The sequence below is a fragment of the Trachemys scripta genome, chromosome 3 (genome assembly GCF_013100865.1).
Source record: "Trachemys scripta elegans isolate TJP31775 chromosome 3, CAS_Tse_1.0, whole genome shotgun sequence".
Lineage (NCBI taxonomy): Eukaryota > Metazoa > Chordata > Testudines > Emydidae > Trachemys > Trachemys scripta.
Window position 1 is genome coordinate 120,851,007 of NC_048300.1, and position 22,128 is coordinate 120,873,134.

General features: G+C 47.1%; 1 protein-coding gene across 1 annotated transcript in view; it reads left to right on the forward strand.

Annotated features, from left to right (window-relative positions):
- Positions 1-22,128, forward strand: part of REV3L (REV3 like, DNA directed polymerase zeta catalytic subunit) — a 228,103-nt gene that overhangs the window by 175,988 nt on the left and 29,987 nt on the right. The window contains exons 21-24 of the mRNA XM_034766889.1: positions 3,189-3,433; positions 13,957-14,065; positions 19,748-19,954; positions 21,524-21,633. Coding sequence (XP_034622780.1) covers positions 3,189-3,433; positions 13,957-14,065; positions 19,748-19,954; positions 21,524-21,633 — 671 coding nt within the window. The remainder of the gene's footprint in view (positions 1-3,188; positions 3,434-13,956; positions 14,066-19,747; positions 19,955-21,523; positions 21,634-22,128) is intronic.

Sequence of the window (22,128 nt, forward strand, 5' to 3'; positions counted from 1 at the left end):
TAGATAGGTTAGTTAGTAGCTTGGTTTTGGATTATGGCTGAACTGAAGAAAAGGATGATGTACATTTCTTGGCCCACACCACTTCCCACAGCCCCCATTGGCCTGGAATGGCAGTGGGAGCTGCAATTGGCCGAACCTGCGAACGCTGCAGGTAAATAAACTGGCCTGGCCCACCAGCGGATTTCCCTGGCGGGCCATGTGCCAAAGGTTGCCGATCCCTGCTCTATAGTTTCATGACCTTATGGATCACATGATGTCCACGTTGAACTTACCTTCAGTAACTAGGGAGAAAACTCCCATCTGGTGTTTTCTTGGGGCTTCCTCCAAGAGTAGGGTGTCATTACCAAACCACGATTGTCTGCTGCAGCCTGTTAAGACTGTGTGGTCCATTCTTGTCTCTTGCAAGCTTATTTCCAAGAAGGCAAACAAATTATATCAGATACCCTCTGAAGGGTTTTCATATTTTCACATCTCTAAGCAGTGTGTTCTGAGTGCTCACTGCTTCCTCCTCCCTGTCCCCTCAGCATCTCTGAACATTTTGAGGAAGAGGCTATATAAGGGGGCACAGAGCTCCCTACCATCTGTTTCTTCTGCTACCAACCCAGAGGCACAGAACAAAGGGACTCTGAGACAGAGGGGAAGGTGGGTGGGAAGTGTGAATTTGCAGAGCCATCTTGAAGAACTCCAGTTACAAACTAACCATCATTTCTTCTTTCAGTGGCTAAGCATAGTACTACCATTTATGAGTAGTTTGATAAGCAGTGCTGGAAATAACACGGAGGAGGGAACAGACTCCTAACTGAATAGAGACTGAAGCATCACTATACCAAATTATCATCAGCCCTAGAAGCCATATCGAAAGTATGTTTAGTAAAAGTGTATACAGAACTGCAGGTTGCAACCCTACAAATTTCAGTAACAGGGACTTGCTTAAGGCAAGCAAAAGACACTGCTCTGGTGGAATGAGAGCATACTGGCATAGGTGCAGGAATACCTGCTAATGTATGACATTAACAGGACATTGTTTAATCTACCTAGAAATAATCTGCAGGAGACAGAATAACTCATATGATTGTTAGCATAAATCATGAATAATTTAAATGATATTTCAAAAACTTTAGTTCTATTTAAATAATGTGCAAGGGCTCTTTTTGAATCCAAAGTATGTAAAACAGATTCCCCTTTCTTAGTATGCAGTTTTGGGAAAATACCAGCAAATTAATTGTCTGATTGATGTGAAATTCAGAAAACTCTCTTGGCAAAAACATGGGATCAGGCCTCAGAACCACCTTATCTTCATGAAAAGACATAAAAGACTAGACTTTTACATGTACACCATGACCCAGTGGATCAATGGTTGCCTATAAATAAAAGGTGGCTCAGCCATCAAGACATTTAATTCACTCACCCTTCTGGCTGATGTCATTGCAATAATGAATGCTGTCGTAATAGACAAATAATACAAACAACACTCAGCTAAGGATTCAGAAGATGATTTCACAAGTACACACTAGGCCAAATTAACAACCCAAGGAGGGACAGGATTGCTCAAAAGGGCATGCATATTACATAATTATTTCATAAATTTCTTAACCAAATCAAGCACTAATGGCAATCTACATTCAACCAAAATATGTCAAGTATCAGAGGGGTAGCCGTGTTAGTCTGAATCTGTAAAAAGCAACAGAGGGTCCTGTGGCACCTTTGAGACTAACAGAAGTACTGGGAGCATAAGCTTTCGTGGGTAAGAAGAAGTGAGGTTCTTACCCACGAAAGCTTATGCTCCCAGTACTTCTGTTAGTCTCAAAGGTAACCAAAATATGGTAAGCTGAGATAGCTGCCAAATAAACTTTCAAAGACGAATTAGATAATCCCTCAGTTTTTAAGTGCACCAGTAGGCATTACGATATCTATAAACGTGACTGTGCAGAGCCATCTTGAAGAACTCTGGTTACAAGTAAGTAACCTTCATTTCCTAAATAAATCCAAATCTTAAAATTATAGTACTTTGCACTTTTATAGACTCTTTCAAAGGATCTCAGAGCATTTTTATAGAGAGAGAATTCTGAGGTTCTTTTTTAAAATCTTAGTGCCTACACCTGTCCATAAATCTCATACTGCTGGTGGTGTTGTCATATTAGTTTGGGCAAGGTAGAAGTACTCAACTTTGCCATGCTTTATTATCTTGCCTATGCTCCCCAAGCAGCATAAAGGAGGCAGTGTGATCCAATGGATAGGAATGGGCCTGCGAGTCAGAAGGTTGACTTGGGTTCTATTCCTGGCTCTACCACTGACCCTGAGGAGCGAATTTGGGCAAATCATTTCTCTATGCCAGTTGTCTCCAAACTTTTTTGATCCCGCACCCCTATCAGTAAAAAATTTTTGAGCACGTACCCCCTGCCCATTTTTGCCGAAGCAAAAATAAATAAATAAATAAATAGAAAAATAAGCCATTCGGACTCCCGCCTGACAAAGAAAAAAAAAAAGCGCTTCTCCTGCCGTGCACCCCCAAGGATGCTCTTGCGTACCTGCTGGGGTGCGTGCACCCCACTTTGGAGACCACTGCTCCATGCCTGTTTCTGTGTGTGTAAAGCAGACTGAATTACACTTACCTTGCATTATAAAGTGCTACATAAAAGCTGAGTATTTATTATTAAGTCTAACAGTAAAAGTTGTTTTGTGGAATACAATTATTAACATGATACAGATCACATTAATACATTTAAATTTTCTTGGTCATTATGGAATAAGGTTCTTGCACAATTTTCTGTTGAAAATGACAAGTTAAGAATTGTATGTTCTCTTTGTTGTTTTTGCACAACAGTCTTTGAACCTAACAAAAATACAGCCTTGGTAAGAACTTGCACACTGGAAGTGGTCATAACCACATGTATGTCATGTATTGGTTTGAGCATTCATTTTGCAGCTAGTAGATGTACATCAAAAGTGCAGTGTTTCAGTACTTATCCCTAAAAGGCATAGAAACACAAAAAGAATTCCGGCACATATGTTAGAAAGGTGTACATTAAAAATAAAAATTAGTGTGACTATATTCTTTTGCAAAACTTGCTATCTCTGGTTTAAGGGCAGCACAGCCCAAATGCATATTCATATGGCTATAATACTTAGCATGCATATTGCACTTTAGAAATATTAATTATAATTGTATATTACATTTTGTTTTGCAGTATCGTGTGGAGTCAATGATGCTGCGTATTGCTAAACCAATGAATTACATCCCTGTGACACCTAGTGTCCAGCAGCGAGCTCAAATGAAAGCCCCACAGTGTATTCCCTTAATAATGGAGCCAGAGTCCCGCTTCTACAGTAACACTGTTCTTGTACTAGATTTCCAGTCATTATATCCTTCTATTGTGATAGCATACAATTACTGTTTTTCAACCTGCCTGGGACATATTGAGAACTTAGGAAAGTAAGTTTTATTTTTCTTGCTCATATAAACTTTGATCCTGTCAGGAATTGAGCATCTTTTGTAAGGTGCTGAGAACCCTCATCTTTCATTGAAGACCATGGAAGTTGAGAGTGAATATAATCTCAAAGGGTTACAATAAAAAATCGTGTTAAGTTTCACCAATAATTTTTTTAAAATATGCAATTATGAGTGCTATGCTATAACAATTATCTTTGAAAATTGGACTCTGACTGTTTAAGGGTGAATCAGAGTCGAAATAGTCTTGTTGGTCTCCTGTATTTTGCCATAACAGTATGAATGTGTTTATAAAATACAAAATTTTTGCCACTATAATTCAAAGGTTTAGTCTAAGGCCAGGTCTACACTAACCCCCTAATTCGAACTAAGGTACGCAACTTCAGCTACGTGAATAACGTAGCTGAAGTTCGAAGGACCTTAGTTCGAACTTACCTTGGTCCACACGCGGCAGGCAGGCTCCCCCGTCGACTCCGCGGTACTCCTCTCGTCTAGCTGGAGTACCGCAGTTGACGGCGAGCACTTCCGGGTTCGACTTATCGCGTCCAGACAAGATGCGATAAGTCGAACCCAGAAGTTCGATCGTTCGCCGCCGAACTACCGGGTAAGTGTAGACCTACCCTAAGAAATTAAAATGTGATATCTAAATTCCTTTAGATATTTTCCAAACTGAACTAACATTCTTCTTCAAATGATTGCTCATATTGATTTCAATTAGATGTGAGTGCACCGTGTGCACAGTCGTTGGAAAGTTTTTCCCATAGCAGCACCCATCGGGTCGGCTATAGAGCCCCCTGGAGTGGTGCCTTCATGGCGCTTAATATATGACCTTGCAAACCCAGCGCTTCCTCAGTTCCTTCTTACTACCAGTGATGGTTGTTGTAACTGCAGTGACTTGCTTAGCAAGCTCTCCTCGTTTTTCCTAGCCTCGTTATATTTAGCTTTAGTGGTTTTGGTTGTTACAGCAGATAGCCGTTGGGAGTGGGGGGTCTTCCCCTTCACCCTGATCGCGTTCCCCGTTGGGACTTGGGGTCTGCGTAAATCCCAAGGGTTTAAGCCCTGCAAGTCCTGCAAGAAGCCCATGCCAACGGGCGACCCCCCACAACGCTTTCTTAAAGTTTTTGAGGGAAGCACACCAAGCAGAGAAGTGCAGGATTTAAAAGGGTTTCGCCCCAGAAAAAAAAAAAAAGAGCGAGACTTTCGCCTCAAGCAGCTTCTTATGGAGGCGGCACTTAGGCCTAGTCTTCACTTACCGGCTGGTCCGGCGGCACGCCATCAATGTTCTGGGATCGATCCCGGAAGTGCTCACAGTCGGCGCCGGTACTCCAGCTCGCCGAGAGGAGTACGTGGCGTCGACGGGGGGAGACTTCCGGCCGCGTCTGGACCGCGGTAAGTCCGGACTAAGGTACTTCGAATTCAGCTACGTTATGAACGTAGCTGAATTTGTGTACCTTAGTCCGAAGTCCGGACTAAGTGGGGACCAGCCCTCAGACTGCAACCTACATCGGTGCGGCAAGACCAGGCACTGAGCTCATCAGTGCACAGCACCCAGCACCAGTGATAAAAGCAGCAATGCGGAAGGACTCTGGGAGAGACCCGCAGCACCGGCACCGAAACCAGCGGGATCGACCCGGCACCAGTCCCATTCCCCAACGCACCGGAAGCAGGGGAGGAGTGGATCTCCGATTCAGAGACCCACCCCTTTGGAGCCAGCCAATGGGGCATGTCCCAGAGAGGAGCACCCAGGGCCAAAGACTTTGGAGCCAGCACCGTCAACTTCAGCCCCACAAGGGGGACTGTCGAGTCCGATGCCGTTGGACTCCCTGAGCCAGGTCATTGAGGAGGTGGAATTGCTATCCACCTGGACACCTTTGAGGCCGCAAGGGACCTCATCGCCATGAGTGCACCGCGATCCCTGGTCCTTCAAGACAAACCTCCAGTACCACAACGTGTAGCACTGTCTCAAGGCAAACCGGCAATGCTTCGTCCCTCAGCACTGTCAGTGGATCTTGGCGCCGCTCGGAGTCTAGGCGCCACTCACGGTACTGCTCCAGGTCGCGCCAGCGCTCGTGATGGCGATCCTCACACCGATCCCCGTTGCGCAGCAGGTCCCACTCCCGGCAGAAGTCATCCCAGTCAGTGTCCCCACACAAACACCGATCTTGGTACCAGTCCAGATTGCAGCACTGCTCCCCAGCCCCACTACACCACTCTCCAGCCCCCCAGTCCAGCTCTGCTCGGCACCACCCTGTCCATCGTGGTCCCAGTCCCTGTCTTCAGACTCGGAGACAGGGTCTAGATACTCAGAGCGGGGCCAGCATTGGTCAGGCCATGGAAGCCTGAGGTGGGGGCAGGACCATGGCCTGCACAGTGGCAGGGACTAACGCAGTGGCCATTTTGGACCCCGTGGGTGTACCACCAGGCCCAGGGTGCCCAGTCCAAACGTTTGCATTCGGCAGCCTCTGAACCATGGGTGCCGAAGGCATCAGCCAGTTGCCCCACCCCTAGGGGTGCTGAGGAGGTACTGGTCACACTACTTCCCCTGGAACCAACCCCAGTTCCTGAGCCAGGTATGGTTGGCCCCAGCAGAGAGGCGGGACAGGAGGCCCATGGAGACTAAGAGGGTTAGGGTTTCAGGCATGTCCATATCTGGACCGCCCCCTATAGACAGCCTTGCCCACCAGGACCTCCTTTGCAGGGTGTGTGAAATATGGGTCTGCAGACCAAGGAGGTGGTGGAGTCGGAGGACCTCAGGGTTGACATCCTGGCCCCAGAAGGCCCGTCGAGGGTGGCTCTACGCCTCATCAAGACTATATAGGCCAATGCTAAGACCATTTGGCAGACCCCGGCCTCCATCCCTCCCACCGCGAAGGGTGTGGAGAGGAAATATTTCATCCTATCTAAGGGGTACGAATACCTCTTGACACACCTGCAGCCTTGCTCGTTGGTGATGGCTGCAGTAAATGAAAAGGAGAGGCAGGGACAACAAGCCCCAGCAACTAAGTCCAAGGACGCCAAGCGCCCAGATTTATTTGAGCACAAAGTGTATTCCACGGGGCGGGGGTTGCAACTCAGTATTGCCAACCAGCAGGCAATTCTGAGTAGATACAGCTTCAACTCCTGAAACTCGATGCTCAAGTTTAAGGAGCTGGAGCCAACAGAGTCCCGGGAGGAGTGTGGAGTGATAGTGGAGGAGGGCAAGGCAGTGGCACAGGCCTCACTGAATGCTGCGGATTCAGTGGCATGCACCTTGTCCTCCGGTATCACCATGAGGTGTAGCTCATGGCTGCAGGCCTCGGAACTCCCACCTGAGGTTCAGCAGACCAGGCAGGACCTGCCTTTTGATGGGGCAGTTCTGCTTGTGGAGCAGACTGACTCTTGGTTGCATAGTCCTAAAGGACTCCAGGACTACCATGAAATCCTTGGGTATGCACACCCCGGCAATGTTCCTGATCAACTCCATTCAATGTGTAGTACACAGAGGACTGCATGTATTGATTGTGTGCATTCTTTTGCCAAGAACCTAAAAGGCTTACAAGTGGCATAGAATGAGTTGTCTGAATTGAGCCTGACTGCTAAAAGCAGAAATGATATTGCTGGACTAGTAAAATACATGTCAAAAATTAAAAGTGTTCTGTTTGCCTCAGTGTGGCTGAAAATTCTAATCCCCATCAGTGAAAAGAATCTGGTCCTTCAGCACTGAGACACTACACTTGATGTTGAAAGAGACAACATCGAGGGTCTTCTCACTGAACAATTGCATGAAAAATGGAATGAAATTTACAGTGCATGTGTTGCAGCAAACATTGGCATCAATCCTCCAGGGGCAATAGACGCATCCAAACACAGAGGAGATGATGGAGGTGATCAAGACAAGCCTGTAAAGGACCGTCTTTAGGACCATATTTTCTTTCTCTTGTGGACTTTATCATAGGTGGCCTCACTTAAAGAACAAGTTAAAAATCACTTAGAAAAGTTAGATGCCTGCAAGTCACCAGGGCCTGATGAAATGCATCCTAGAATACTCAAGGAGCTAATAGAGGAGGTATCTGAGTCTCTAGCTATTATCTTTGGAAAATCATGGGAGACAGGAGAGATTCCAGAAGACTGGAAAAGGGCAAACATACTGCCCATCTATAAAAAGAGAAATAAAAACAAACCAGGAAACAACAGACCAGTTAGTTTAACTTCTGTGCCAGGGAAGATAATGGAGCAAGTAATTAAGGAAATCGTCTGCAAACACTTGGAAAGTGGTAAGGTGATAGGGAATAGCCAGCATGGATTTGTAAAGAACAAATCGTGTCAAACCAATCTGATAGCTTTCTTTGATAGGATAACGAGTCTTGTGGATAAGGGAGAAGCGGTGGATGTGGTATACCTAGACTTTAGTAAGGCATTTGATACGATCTCGCATGATATTCTTATCGATAAACTAGACAAATACAATTTAGATGGAGCTACTATAAGATGGGTGCATAACTGGCTGGATAACCGTACTCAGAGAGTAGTTATTAATGGTTCCCAATCCTGCTGGAAAGGTATAACAAGTGGGGTTCCGCAGGGGTCTGTTTTGGGTCCAGCTCTGTTCAAGATCTTCATCAATGACTTAGATATTGGCATAGAAAGTACGCTTATTAAGTTTGCAGATGATACCAAACTGGGAGGGATTGCAACTGCTTTGGAGGATGGGTTCATAATTCAAAATGATCTGGACAAATTGGAGAAATGGTCTGAGGTAAACAGGATGAAGTTTAACAAAGACAAATGCAAAGTGCTCCACTTAGGAAGGAACAATCAGTTTCACACATATAGAATGGGAAGAGACTGTCTAGGAAGGAGTATGGCAGAAAGGGATCTAGGGGTTATAGTGGACCACAAGCTAAATATGAGTCAACAGTATGATGCTATTGCAAAAAAAGCAAACATGATTCTGGGATGCATTAACAGGTGTGTTGTGAGCAAGACACGAGAAGTCATTCTTCTGCTCTACTCTGCACTGGTTAGGCCTCAGCTGGAGTATTGTGTCCAGTTCTGGGCACCGCATTTCAAGAAAGATGTGGAGAAATTGGAGATGGGTCAGAGAAGAGCAACAAGAATGATGAAAGGTCTTGAAAACATGACCTATGAACGAAGGCTGAAAGAATTGGGTTTGTTTAGTTTGGAAAAGAGAAGACTGAGAGGGGACATGATAGCAGTTTTCAGGTATCTAAAGGGTGTCATAAGGAGGAGGGAGAAAACTTGTTCACCTTAGCCTCTAAGGATAGAACAAGAAGCAATGGGCTTAAACTGCAGCAAGGGAGGTTTAGGTTGGACATTAGGAAAAAGGTCCTAACTGTCAGGATGGTTAAACACTGGAATAAATTGCTTCGGGAGGTTGTGGAATCGCCATCTCTGGAGATATTTAAGAGTAGGTTAGATAAATGTCTATCAGGGATAGTCTAGACAGTATTTGGTCCTGCCATGAGGGCAGGGGACTGGACTCAATGACCTCTCGAGGTCCCTTCCAGTCCTAGAATCTATGAAAACCCAATGTAAACATTTCAAGCCTCAGCAGCAATAGCAGCGCTCCTATCCTTGTCGGCCGAGGCAGGGCTTTTATAGGAGAAGGGGCAGGAATGACAGACGCAAGCCTTCAAACCCTCCAGCCTGGGCAGGGCCAGGGCCCGACTAAACCATCATCGGGTTCAAAGCAGGCCTTTCGAAGGTGCACCCAAGGGCAGCGCACCAGTCACAATTCCAGATCCGTCCCCATCTTTCTTGAATCGTCTGTCCCACATCCACTGTGCTTGGTCCAAAATAACTTCGGATCACTGGGTTCTCTGTACGGTAGAAGTGGGATAGTCTCTCCAATTCAGCTCCTACCCTCCCTCCCAACACCCTTGGCTGTCTCTCTTCAGGGACTCTTCTCACGAGCAATTCCTTATCCAGGAGGTGCGGACACTTCTCGCCATGAGAGTGGTAGAGGAGATTCCTCGGGGGCAAGGGATTCTATTCCTGATACTTCCTAGTCCCCAAAGCCAAGGGGGGTCTCAGACCCATTCTAGGTCTGCGAGGACTCGACAAGTTCATGGTAAAGTTGAAGTTCTGCATGGTCTCCCTGGGCACAATTATCCCTTCTCTGAGTCCGGGAGACTGGTACACTGCCCTCGACATGAAAGACACGTATTTCCATGTAGCTATTCGGCCTGCACACAGATGATTCCTATGATTCGTGGTCGACCACAGACATTATCAATTTACGGTCCTTCCATTCGGCCTCTCAGCAGCCCCCCGAGGGTTCACCAAGTGCATGTCAGTTGTGGCCACTTTCCTCCGTCAGAGGCAGGTGCAGGTATACTTCAACCTCGACAACTGGCTGCTTAGGGGCCACGCTGGGGACAGGTGGAGTCTCAGTCCGATTGGTCAGATCCACATTCGAGAGACTGGGTCTCCTCCTCAACTTGAACAAGTCAGCCTTGTCACTGACCCAAAGAATAGAATTCATTGGGGCTGTGTTGGACTCGGTTCGGGCAAGAGCACTTTTGCCAGAGTCCCAATTCCAAGCTATGATGGACCTCAGTCAAGGCCTCAGGCAATACGCCACCACTACAGCAAGGGGATGCCTGAGTCTCCTCAGCCACATGGCAGCCTGCACTTATGTGACCTGGCATGCCAGACTGAGGCTCAGGCCTCTACAGGTGTGGCTCACTTTGGCCTATTGCTCAGGACGCGACAGCCTGAATTCAGTGGTCACGGTGCCAGGGCAGGTGTTTGAGTCCCTTCAGTGGTGGCTCGACCCTCGCACAGTGTGCGAAGGAGTCCCCTTCAATAGCCCTCAGCCCTCCTTGTTCCTAGTAACGGACGCGTCAGCTCTGGGGTGGGGTGTGCATTTGGGAGACCTCCAAACACAGGCCTTTTGGTCGCAGGACGAGCTCTCCCTCCATATCAATATCGAGGACCTGCGGGCAGTGTGACTAGCATGCCAGACCTTTCAGGCCCAACTACAAGGTCAATGCGTAGCAGTTCTGACGGACAACTTCACTGCCATGTTTTACATCAACAAGCAGGGTGGAGCCCAGTCCTCTCCCCTATGTCAGGAAGCCCTCCGGCTGTGGGAGTTCTGCATAACCCACTCCATTCACCTGGAAGCATCCTATCTACCAGGAGTTCAGAACGCACTGGCGGACCACCTCAGCAGGTCTTTCCACAATCACGAGTGGTCCATCTGGCCGGATATCATATACTTCATCTTCCAAAGGTGGGGGTTTCCCCAGGTCGATCTGTTCGCCACCCGGAGCAACAGAAAGTGCCCAATGTTCTACTCCTTCCAGAAACACAGTCCAGGCTCAGCCACGGATGCATTCCTGCTACCCTGGGAAGGCTGCCTGCTCTATGCCTTTCCCCTGTTCCCTCTCATGCACAAGGTCCTATTCAAGGTCCGCAGGGACTGGGCAGAGATAATTCTTGTGGCAACAGCGTGGCCTGGACGACATTGGTACACCACGCTCCTGGAACTGTCAGTGATTGCCCTGATCATGTTGGCTCTCCTCCCCGACCTGATCACTCCAGGACCACGGTTGTCTTAATTACCCCAACATCCAGTCTCTCCACCTCACGGCTTGGAAGCTTCATGGCTGAACCTCATGGAGCTTCTGTGCTCAGAACAGGTAACTAAGGTCTTACTGGGCAGCAGGAAGCCCTCCACTAGCGCCACATATCTGGCAAAGTGGAAAAAATTTACTTGTTGGTGTGACCAGCATCATACACCCCCTCTTCAGGCACCTGTACCTCTCATCTTAGAGTACCTTCTGCATCTGAAACAGCAAGGCCTGGCAGCATCCTCCATAAAGGTACACCTCACTGCTGTTTCATCTTTCCACCTGGGAGTGTCTGGATACTCCGTCTTCGTCAACCCTATGGTTGGTCAGTTCCTCAAGGATCTGGAATGGCTACATCCCCAGATCAGACAGCCTGTCCCTGCATGGGACCTTAATCTGGTCCTCTCCAAGCTAATGGGGCCCCCATTTGAACCGCTGGTGACTTGCTCCCTTCTCTATCTGTCGTGGAAGGTAGCCTTTCTGGTTGCCATTACATCAGCAAAGAGGGGGTCTGAGTTAAAGGCCCTTACCTCAGACCCACCTTATATGGTTTTCCTCAGGGATAAGGTGCAACTCAGACTTCATCTGACCTTTCTTCCTAAGGTTGTGTCACACTTCCACGCTAGTCAGGACATTTTCCTGCCTGTTTTTTATCCTAAGCCTCATGCCAGTAGCCATGAGCAGAGGCTGCACTCCCTGGATGTTCAGTGAGCACTAGCCTTCTACACTGAGCGCACTAAGCCATTCAGGAAGTCGAACCAGTTGTTCATGGCAGTGGCAGACTGAATGAAAGGATTCCCGGTCTATCTCAAAGAATATCTTCCTGGATCACGTCATGCATTCACACGTGCTACAAGCTGGCCAAAATACCAGCCCCGGCTCTTACGGCACACTCCAGTAGGGCCTAGGCCTCATCAGTGGCATTCCTGGCCCAGGTCCCAATACAAGAAATCTGCAGAGCAGCAACTTGGTCCTCAGTGCATATGTTCACCTCTCATTATGCCATCATCCGGCATGCCAGAGATGATGCAGCTTTCAGCAGAGTGGCGCTCCAATCAGCGATTCCATAACTCTGACCCCAATGCCTACGTAAGGCGCGGGAGTCACCTAATTGGAATCGATACAAGCAATCACTTGAAGAAGAAAAAACAGTTACTCACCTTCTCGTAACTGTTGTTCTTCGAGATGTGTTGCGCATATCCATTCCAAACCCACCCGCCTTCCCCTCTGTTGGAGTAACTGTCAAGAAGGAACTGAGGAGGCACTGGGTCGGCAGAGTCATGTATTGAGCACCATGAAGGTGCCCACTCCAGGGGGCTCCACAGCCGACCCGACGGGTGCTGCTAGGGGAAAAACTTTCCGACAACTGTGCACACGGTGCACACACACCTAATTGGAATGGATATGAGCAGCACATCTGGAAGAACAGTTACGAGAAGGTGAGTATCCACTTTTTCCTCCTTTATATGTACAGGATATATGGCAATATGTTGTTTTTTTTTTCTTTTAGTATAAAAGCTGTAATTTTCCTTACTGATACCTTAATGATCCAAATCTAAGGCCACACTTAATTATTCAGTACAGTACCTTTCCTTTTTTAGAAACCAAAATGTTGATTAGTTATTTTTTAAAAAAACTGCTGCTTGTTTTAATTGTAAATATCTTTGTGGAACAATAGTTGGAAGAGTTGGGAGCTATTTAAAATTATGACCAGGCTTAAGTATAAAGTTTCTCAAGTTTCTAGGGTTGCCGACTGTCTAATCATAAAAACCCAGACACCCTTGCCCTGCCCCTTCCCCAAGGCCCACCCCTTCTCCAAGGCCCTGCCCCCACTAACGCCATACCTCCCCCTACCCCCACCCCCGTTGCACGCTGTCCCCCACTCTCTCTCACTTTCACCAGGCTGGGGCAAGGGGTTGAGGTGTGGGAGGGAGTGTGGGCTCTGGACTGGGGAATGGGGCTGAGGGGTTCGGAGTGTGAGAGGGGGCTCCAGGCTGAGCCTTGGGCAGGAGGTTGGGGTGCAGGAAGGAGTGCGAGCTCTGAGAGGGAGTTTAGATATGGGAGAGGGCTCAGGTGTGGGATGGATCTCAGGGATGGGACATGGGGTTGGAGTGCGTGCAGGAGGGGGTTCGGGCTCCGGCCAAGTGGCGCTTACCTCAGGTGGCTCCCGGGAAGTGACCAGCATGCCTGGCTCCTAGGCTCAGGGCAGTCAGGTGGCTCCGTGTACTGCCCGTGCCTGCAGGCACTGCCGCTGCAGCTCCCATTGGCCGTGGTTCCCAGCCAATGGGAGCTGCAGAGTCGGCGCTCAGGGCAAGGGCAGTGTGCAGAGACCCCCCCGGATGCCCCTGTGCCTAGGAGCCGGACATGCCAGCCACTTCCTGGAGCCGCGCGGAGTCAGAGCAGGTAGGTAGCCGGCCTTAGCCCCTCTGTGACGCTGGACTTTTGGTGGCCTAAAATCTCCCGGATTGGCTTCAGTAGCCTCCGGGAGATTGAGCCTGATTCCGGGAGACTCCCGGCCAATCTGGGAGGGTTGGCAACTCTACAAGTTTCCGATTTGAAGTCTTAAACGATTTATAGAAAGATTATATAGATTACCCAATAAAGCACGTGCAATTTCTAGCTGAGTTTAGATCAAGATTACATGCCTCTGGGAAATTGGCCTCTGAGTACCATGGTGATATGTGCAGAACAGATTGACAAATCAGTTTCAGCATAGAATTTGGACACACATTGCTCCTTTGCTTTGAAAGAATGTCACTTGTAATTAAGAAACTTTAAATTGTGGTAGGCTTGTTCATAGTACTCTGTGGCTGTAACCATACTATTTGTGTTGGTGCTGTCAATATTTTAGTGTAGACTCATACTTTCAATTATTTTGAATGTAAATTAATTGATCATTTTGTATCCTTATTTAATTTTCTTCTTTACTAGATTTGATGAGTTTAAATTTGGCTGCACATCCCTCAGAGTACCTCCTGACTTACTTTATCAGATTCGGCATGATATCACAGTGTCACCCAATGGAGTGGCTTTTGTCAAGGTACTGAGATTTCATTGCTCAATGACCGACATTTTCACTTTTAGTTTGTTGGTTAGTCCAAGATTAAACACACTGCTGGTTTAGCAAGAGAAAAAATATTTTCTGTTTGTCAGTGTGTTGTCTTCCAGCACTTGCCAGTACAAATCACAGGATTGGTATTTTGACAATTCAGGAAATAAATATAATAGTTGCATAGTTTTACTTTTACTAGGGTTTCAGTAAAGGCTCATTTCCTCTATTATTGAAATTATATTTCTGTTCATGCAGTGCAGTGATGTATTTGTACTTCTTAATCATACTGGAATCACAGTTACCTATGTGTAACAGTTCTTCTTCGAGTGCTTGCTTATGTCAATTCCATTGTAGGTGTGTGCGCGGTCGTCAGAGACTTTTGTCTTAGCAATATCAATAGGGACGGCTGTGGCGCCCTCTGAAGTGCTGTGCTCTTTTCAGGCACCACTGTCCCTGCACCCCCTCAGTTCCTTTTTACTGCCCGTGGCCCAGAGAGCTCGGTTTAGCCCCTCACCCAGATCCCACGAGTGTGATTGGGGTCCCGACACTGCAACGGCCGCAACATCGCAGCAGTGGCACCAAGGACAGTGGCCACCAGCCCAGTGGCCTTATTGGGGCTCGTGGGGAATGCTAGTTATGGCTACGCCCCCTTCCCAGCGATCTTCGGCTGCCACCTCGGAGCAACAGCAGACGCCACCAACGGCACCTGGCTCAGTGCATGCTAATCGCTCGGAGGCTGGGGTTGAGGAAGTGGTATCCACCCCAAAACTTCCCTCCCCTGAAGAAGCCACAGATCCTCCTCCAGTAACCCAATCATCCTCGTCGTCCCCAGACGAGGCGGTGGCAAGCCCTTCGAGAACTAGTCCACCCGATGATTCAAGGAGCATCAGGCTCTGCTCCGGAGAGTGGCGGACAATCTGGGCTTAGAGGTAGAGGAGATGGCTGAGCAGACTGACTCATTGTTCAGTATCCTCTCTGCTTCCACCCCGCCTGCCTCGCATTGCCAATCCACGAAGGGGTCTTAAAGATTGCCAAGGCCCTGTGGCAAACTCCCTCGTCTATCCCTCCTACTTCCAAAAGGGCAGAGAAAAAATACTTTGTCCCGGCTAAAGGGTTCGAGTGTTTATACACCCATCCGCCCTTGGGCTCGTTGGTCATCTCTGCAGCCAACAAAAAGGACAAACAGCTCCAGTCCTCCTCTACTCCCAAGAACAAAGAGGCCAAAAGACTGCATCTCTTTGGGAGAAAAATTTATTCTACCGGCAGCATACAGTTCCAGCTGGCAAACCACCAGGCTCTCCTGAGTAGGTACAACTTTAATTTGTGGGATGCTCTCCATAAGTTCCAGGAGTCCCTCCCATGAGGGTTAGCCCAGGAGTTCGGCACCCTGATGGAGGAAGGCACGGCGGCAGCCAGGTGCTCCCTACAAATGGCCTGGGATGCAGCGGATTCTGCGGCTCAGGTAATCACGTCGGCGGTGGTGATGAGGCATAGCTCATGGCTACAAACGGCAGGCTTCTCTCAAGAGATGCAGAATTCAATCCAAGACCTCCCATTCAATGGGGTTGGTCTCTTCTCCGAGCAGACAGATGCCAGGCTGCATGGGGTGAATGATACAAAGGCCACCCTTCATTCGTTGGGCATACCTAAGCCACAGGCTGCTTGAAAGCCCTTCCAGCTGCCCCCACTACCAAGACCTTGGGAGCCCCGCCAGAGTTCTGTAAGAAGAAGGGACAGTAGCTTCCGCAGGCATCACCCCTCTTCTTCCTGCTCACCTGCAAAGCCTGGGCCCTTTAAACACCCTGGGGGCCAGAAGCGTTCATTTTGAGGGTGTGCCCGGGAGCAACACCTCAGTCATTTCCCCGGGTTCCCTCCCACCCCTTACTGAATTGTCTTCAATCTTTCCGCTTGGGCTTGTCAAGGGTAACCTCGGACCACTGGGTCTTGGATATAGTATCCCAGGTCTATACCCTACAGTTCACAGCCACCCCTCTCTCTCTTCCCCCCTCTCCCTTCCCCATTCCTCTTCAGAGACTCCTCTCACAAGCAATTCTTCATTCAGGAGGTCAAAAAGCTCCTGTTCCTGTGGGCGGTGGAGGAGGTTCCTCGGGACATGCACGGAAGAAGTTTCTGCTCCCGTTATTTCCTAATCCTGAAGGCCAAAGGGGGCCTAAGACCCATCTTGGACCTGCGGTGCCTCAACAAGTCTCTCAAGAAGTTGAGGTTCCGCATGGTTTCCATGCTTCCATTATTCCTTCCCTGGATCTGGGAGACTGGTACACTGCTCTCGACTTGCAGGATGCTTATTTCCATGTTTCCATATTCCCGGGACATAGGCGTTTCCTCCGTTTTATAGTTGGAGGGCGCCATTTCCAGTTCACAGCGCTCACTTTTGGCCTATCGTCGGCCACAAGAGTGTTCACCAAGTGCATGGCACCAGTAGCGGCTTACCTCAGGCGGCGTGGGATCCACCTGTTCCTGTATCTCGACAACTGGCTGGGTGCAAAGAGGCCTCGATCTGGTTCGCTCCACCTGTCTCAGCCTAGGCCTGTTGATAAACATAGAGAAGTCCACGTTAATGCCAGTACAATGTATAGAGTTTATCGGGGAAGTTCACGACTCCACGCAAGCCAGGGTCTTCCTTCTGGAGGCACGGTTTCGGGTCATGGCAGACTTAATCTCCCACATAAAGGCCCACCCGCTCATCATGGCCCATACGTGCCTGCAACTGTTGGGCCACATGGCCGCGTGTACATATGTGGTCAGCCATGCCCAACTTCATCTGAGGCCCCTACAAAAATGGCTGGTCTCGGTTTACATTCCCAGCAGGCACCCCCTGGACCGAGTGGTCACGGTGCCGAGCAATGTCCCACTTTCTTTAGACTGGTGGTGGGACCCCAAGTTGGTGTTGCAAGGCGTTCCCTTTGTGACCCCATCTCCTTTGCTCACCTTGGTCTCGGACACATCAGATCTAGGGTGGGGGGCCCACCTGGGAGAGCTCAACACCTAGGGATGTTGCCTGCAGCACGACTTAGCCTTGCACATCAACATCAGGGAACTCAGAGCGGTCTTGCCCCATCTGAAGGGGAAGGCAGTTCAGGTCGTCACAGACGATTCGGCCGTGATGTATTACATCAACAGGCAGGGTGTAGCCAGGTCCTCAGCGCTTTGTCGGGAAGTGCTCAGCCTCTGGGACTCCTGTGTACAGCACATCATCTTCCAGGTAAAGGCCCATCTGTCTGGAACCAGGAACATCCTGGCAGATCACCTCAGCAGGTCCTTCTAGTCTTGCCACAAATGGTCGCTCCTGGAGGTGCTGCACTTGACAGCCTGGCTGCTGCGTGGCTGAGTGGGGAGGAGCGGCAGTGCTCCGCTAGTGTCCAGTGGGTTCTGTTGGGAAGCAGGAAGTCCTCCACCAGGGCTACCTATGTGACAAAGTGGAAACGCTTCACATTTTGGGTCTCGGATTGGCTCATTTGTGCAGAGGAGGCCTCGCTGCAGGACATCCTGGACTATCTGCTCCACCTCAAGCTCCAGGGCTTGTCATCCTCGGTCAAGGTACACTTGGCAGCCATTTCCTCATTCCACCCTCCTTTTCAAGGCAAGTCGGTCTTTGGCAATCTCATGATGGCACAGTTCCTGAAAGGTCCAGAGCATCTTTACCCACATGTCAGGGACCCAGTCTCTCCTTGGGACCTGAATCTTGTGCTGTCAAGGCTCATGGGTCCCCCCTTTGAGCCCTTGGCGTCCTGCTCCCTCTGGTTCTCTCCTGGAAGGTCGCCTTCTTGGTCGCTATAACTTCGGCCTGTCAGGTGTCTGATATCAGGGCGCTTATGTCGGAGTCACCTTATACAGTCTTCTTATGGGACAAAGTCCCAACTGTGTCCGCACCCAACCTTTCTGCCCAAGGTCATTTCCCACTTCCACACAGGCCAAGATATTTACTTACGGGTCCTATGTCCAAAGCCTCATGCAACAGATGAGGAGCGCAGGCCGCATACGCTGGACATCAGGCAGGCTCTGGCCTTCTACATTGATAGAACAAAGCTGTTCCATAAGTCAACGCAGTTGTTCGTGGCTGTCATTGACAGGAGTCAGCCCAGAGACTCTCATCCTGGATCACGACCTGTATCTGCTACTGTTAAGAGCTAGCAAAGGTGCCCTCACCAGCTGTCATGATGGCTCACTCAACTAGGATAAAGGCTTCCTCGACAGCCTTCCTCGCTCAGGTGCCAATCCAAGAAATTTGTCGGGTTGCGACCTGGTCGTCCATTCACACATTCGCTGCGCACTATGGGCTGACCCAGCAAGCTCGAGATGACACTGGTTTTGGCAGAGCAATGCTCCAATCAGCAAAGCTGTGAACTCCAAGCCCACCTCTGAGAATTCTGCTTGTGAGTCAACCACAATGGAATCGACATGAGCAAGCACTCGAATAAGAAAAAAGTTACCCACCTTTCGTAACTGTTCTAGGTGTGTTGCTCATGTCCATTCCATTACCCGGCCTCCTACCCCTCTGTCAGAGTTGTCGGCAAGAAGGAACCAAGTGGGTGTAGGGACGGAGTCACCTAATATACCGCGCCATGAGCGCAGCACTCTAGAGGGCGCATGGCCATCCCTACAGATACCGCTAAGGCAAAAGTCTCAGAAGACCACGCACATGGGTGCACGCACACGTTCAATGGAATGGATATGAGCAACACATCTTGAAGAACAACAGTTACAAAAGCTGGGTACCATTTTTTCTGCTACTGCTGCATAGAAAAGCCTGTGCTTTTGGAGATGAAGATAATTAGTTTGAATTCCACTGTTTTCATTTTATGTCATGTGTAGACCCAGCTGACTATAGCTAATGTACATTCATGGCCCCAACTGTTTCAGCTTGTCACCAAGAAAAATATTTAATGTAAAACAAAAACTTTAAGTTAAAAGGTAAGTATTCCAAGGAATATTACAGTTTAAAAAAATCCTGAATATTTATATGTCAACAAATAAAGAAAGGTAGTAAAATAGTCAAATCCTATCCCAGTTATTACAATCTTTTAAATATATGTACAAGTGCACAATATCACATTGTCCATTGCAAATTCAGAAAAATAACATTAACACTGCCCTCACATACTTTGCTTCCCTTTCAGATTAAGTAAATTGACAAAACCAGCCAAAGTACTGATTGCTAGAACACCTCACTATTAATGTATATTCATGTCAAAGGCTAACTACTAATTACTGCATTCTGTTTCAGTTGGCTTTTTTTAAACATTTTAGAGGCTAAAAAAATTATTTGGGCATAAGCTTTCGTGGGCTAAAACCCACTTCCTCAGATGCATGGAGTGAAAAATACAGTAGGAAGATATATATATATATATTACAGAGAACATGAAAAGATGGGGGTTGCCATACAAAAGTTTTTTTCTCCTGCTGATAATAGCCCACCTTAATTGATTTGTCTCGTTAGAGTTGGTATGGCAACCCCCATCTTTTCATGTTTTCTGTGTATATATATATCTTCCTACTGTATTTTCCACTCCAGGCATCTGAGGAAGTGGGTTTTAGCCCATGAAAGGTTATGCCCAAATAATTAGTTAGTCTCTAAGGTGCCACAGACTAATACGGCTACCACTCTGAAATCTTTAAACATTTTGTTTCTCTTCATTCCTTTTTCGGTAGCCTTCAGTAAGAAAGGGTGTGTTGCCAAGAATGTTGGAAGAAATTTTGAAGACCAGGATAATGGTGAAGCAGTCAATAAAGGCTTACAAGCATGACAAAGCTATCACTCGAATGCTTGAGGCACGTCAGCTGGGTCTTAAACTGATAGCTAATGTCACATTTGGTTATACTTCTGCTAACTTTTCTGGAAGAATGCCATGTATAGAGGTAAGGGATGCAGATAAAATGCAAAAGGGATTTAGGAAAGAGACTGTTGTTAAAGCAGCACGAGATAATGTAATGTCATTGTTTGAAACATGCATTTAATCTAAATGCTACCATAAATGCTGTTTTTTCTCTTAAAGTACCAAAAAAAACCTTGGTTTCAGTTGTGAGCTTAATATTTTGAAATCCATTTTGTAGTGATAAACTACTTAGAATTAGTATTTTCATAAAGATGGATTGGACTAGAGTTCCAACCATCAAAGTAAAACAATTCAGTGTAGCTGTTTCAGTCCTTTTAAAAAAACAACAACCAGTACAATCCAAAAACTAGAGTAAACTGAAAGGTTTAAGTACCAAGGAAGGGGGAGGATTGCTTAGAATGCTCACAGAGGTTACAGCTAGGAGTACTGGGATAAAATTGTGCTAAGGAAAATGTAGACTGTATGGAACAAATGTGCTTTCTCCTGATTTTTGAATAAGTAATAATGTAACAAATTATGTACATTCCATATTAACTTATTTCAGCCTTCATTAAAATAAATTGAAATTTATTCTGCTGGTTTGTTTACGGCACAATGTCTTACAAATAAAGTTACATTAGACATTTAGGACCTTATCCTGGAAACCCATACTCAAGAAAACTCAAGATTTCAGTGGGGAGTTTTGGCCGAGTAAGGGCTAGAATCACACCCTTGTGAGTGTAACTGTTCCTCAACGTGCACTTACAAAGCTAAGAATGGTATGTAATATTAAGGAGATAATATATCACTTGGTTTACTCTTAAAGCATGAATTAATAAAAAGGAAAAAGGAAACCTTGTGATCAAAATGAATATATTTTCTGTGTACAGGAAAGAAGTTGACAGCAGCAGCATTTTCATCATTTACTTCCATTAGAAACTGAAACCTGATACGTTTGTGTCTGTCCAAGCAGCCTCTGCTTTTAATGAATAATTGAAATGAGAGAGAAAAAGACCTTGTAGGTCATCATGTCCATCTCTTTGTTAATGCACATTTGCTCCATACAGTACATTCTCAGGTGCATAGTCTAGTTTTAAATGACTCAAGAGATGGGACTTTCACCACTTCATTAGGGAGATTTATTAAACTATGAATAGCAATTCCTGCAAGGTTTTTCCTGATATCCAGTCTACATTTTCCTTAGCACAATTTTATCCCAGTGCTCCTACCTGGAGCCTCAGAGAGCATTCTAAGCAATCCTCTTCCTTGGTACTTAAACCTTTTAAATATCTGTAGCTGTTTATAACTGCCCTTCACTTATTTAGGTAAGCTAAAGATGTAATCTTTCCTTCTAAATTAATCCCTCCACCACCATAATCATTTCTGTTGCTCTTTCCTGAATTCTTCCCTGTTTTGTAGATTTATGTTTACGGTAAATCAGTTTTCAGAATTTTCCTTCTATTGTTGATTTTTTTTAAACCAGCAAATGCAGTTGTTTACTTTGCATGATGATGTTAATGCAGAGATGGATTCAGAGTGATGCTGATTTACACGGGTTGTTTTGAATGCTGTAGCACAGCAGGAAAGATTTTCAGTGTATCTTTATTTGCAGATTGGGGATAGTATTGTCCATAAAGCCAGAGAGACCTTGGAGCGAGCTATAAAACTGGTGAATGATACGAAAAAATGGGGCGCTCGGGTTGTATATGGCGATACTGACAGGTAATTAATAGCTGCTGCTTCTGATGCTATGTGAAATGGTTTTCTTCCTTTCCACGTCACAAAGGAGGCTATCACCATGATCTGCATTCAAAAGTTTACAGCAGGTCTCCATGGATCTATTTTTCTATTTTAATAAATTATATTTGCCTGTTGCATTAAACATACAGTTCAATACATATTTCAGTTCAGACTGTTAAGTTATTTTTATGGAGCCTGGGCTGGCTCTCCCCCTTTGCAAAGCTGTCAGATAGGGTCAGCTGGGCTACCATGGCAGCTCCCAAGCTGCTGCTAATAGGGATAGAGACCCCCTTCTATCCCACCAGTCCCTCAAAAACTGTTCGGTGGTTGCTGTTTGACTCCCAACCACTGCTGTTAGTGCAGGGGTGGAGGGTACACACTCTTAAAGGGACCAGACCCCTGCTAATATAGTTCTTAACTGGTGTGATGGGGCGGTGGCCAGGTCAGAGCTGCCCCTTTTGAACCAGGTGCCTTTGG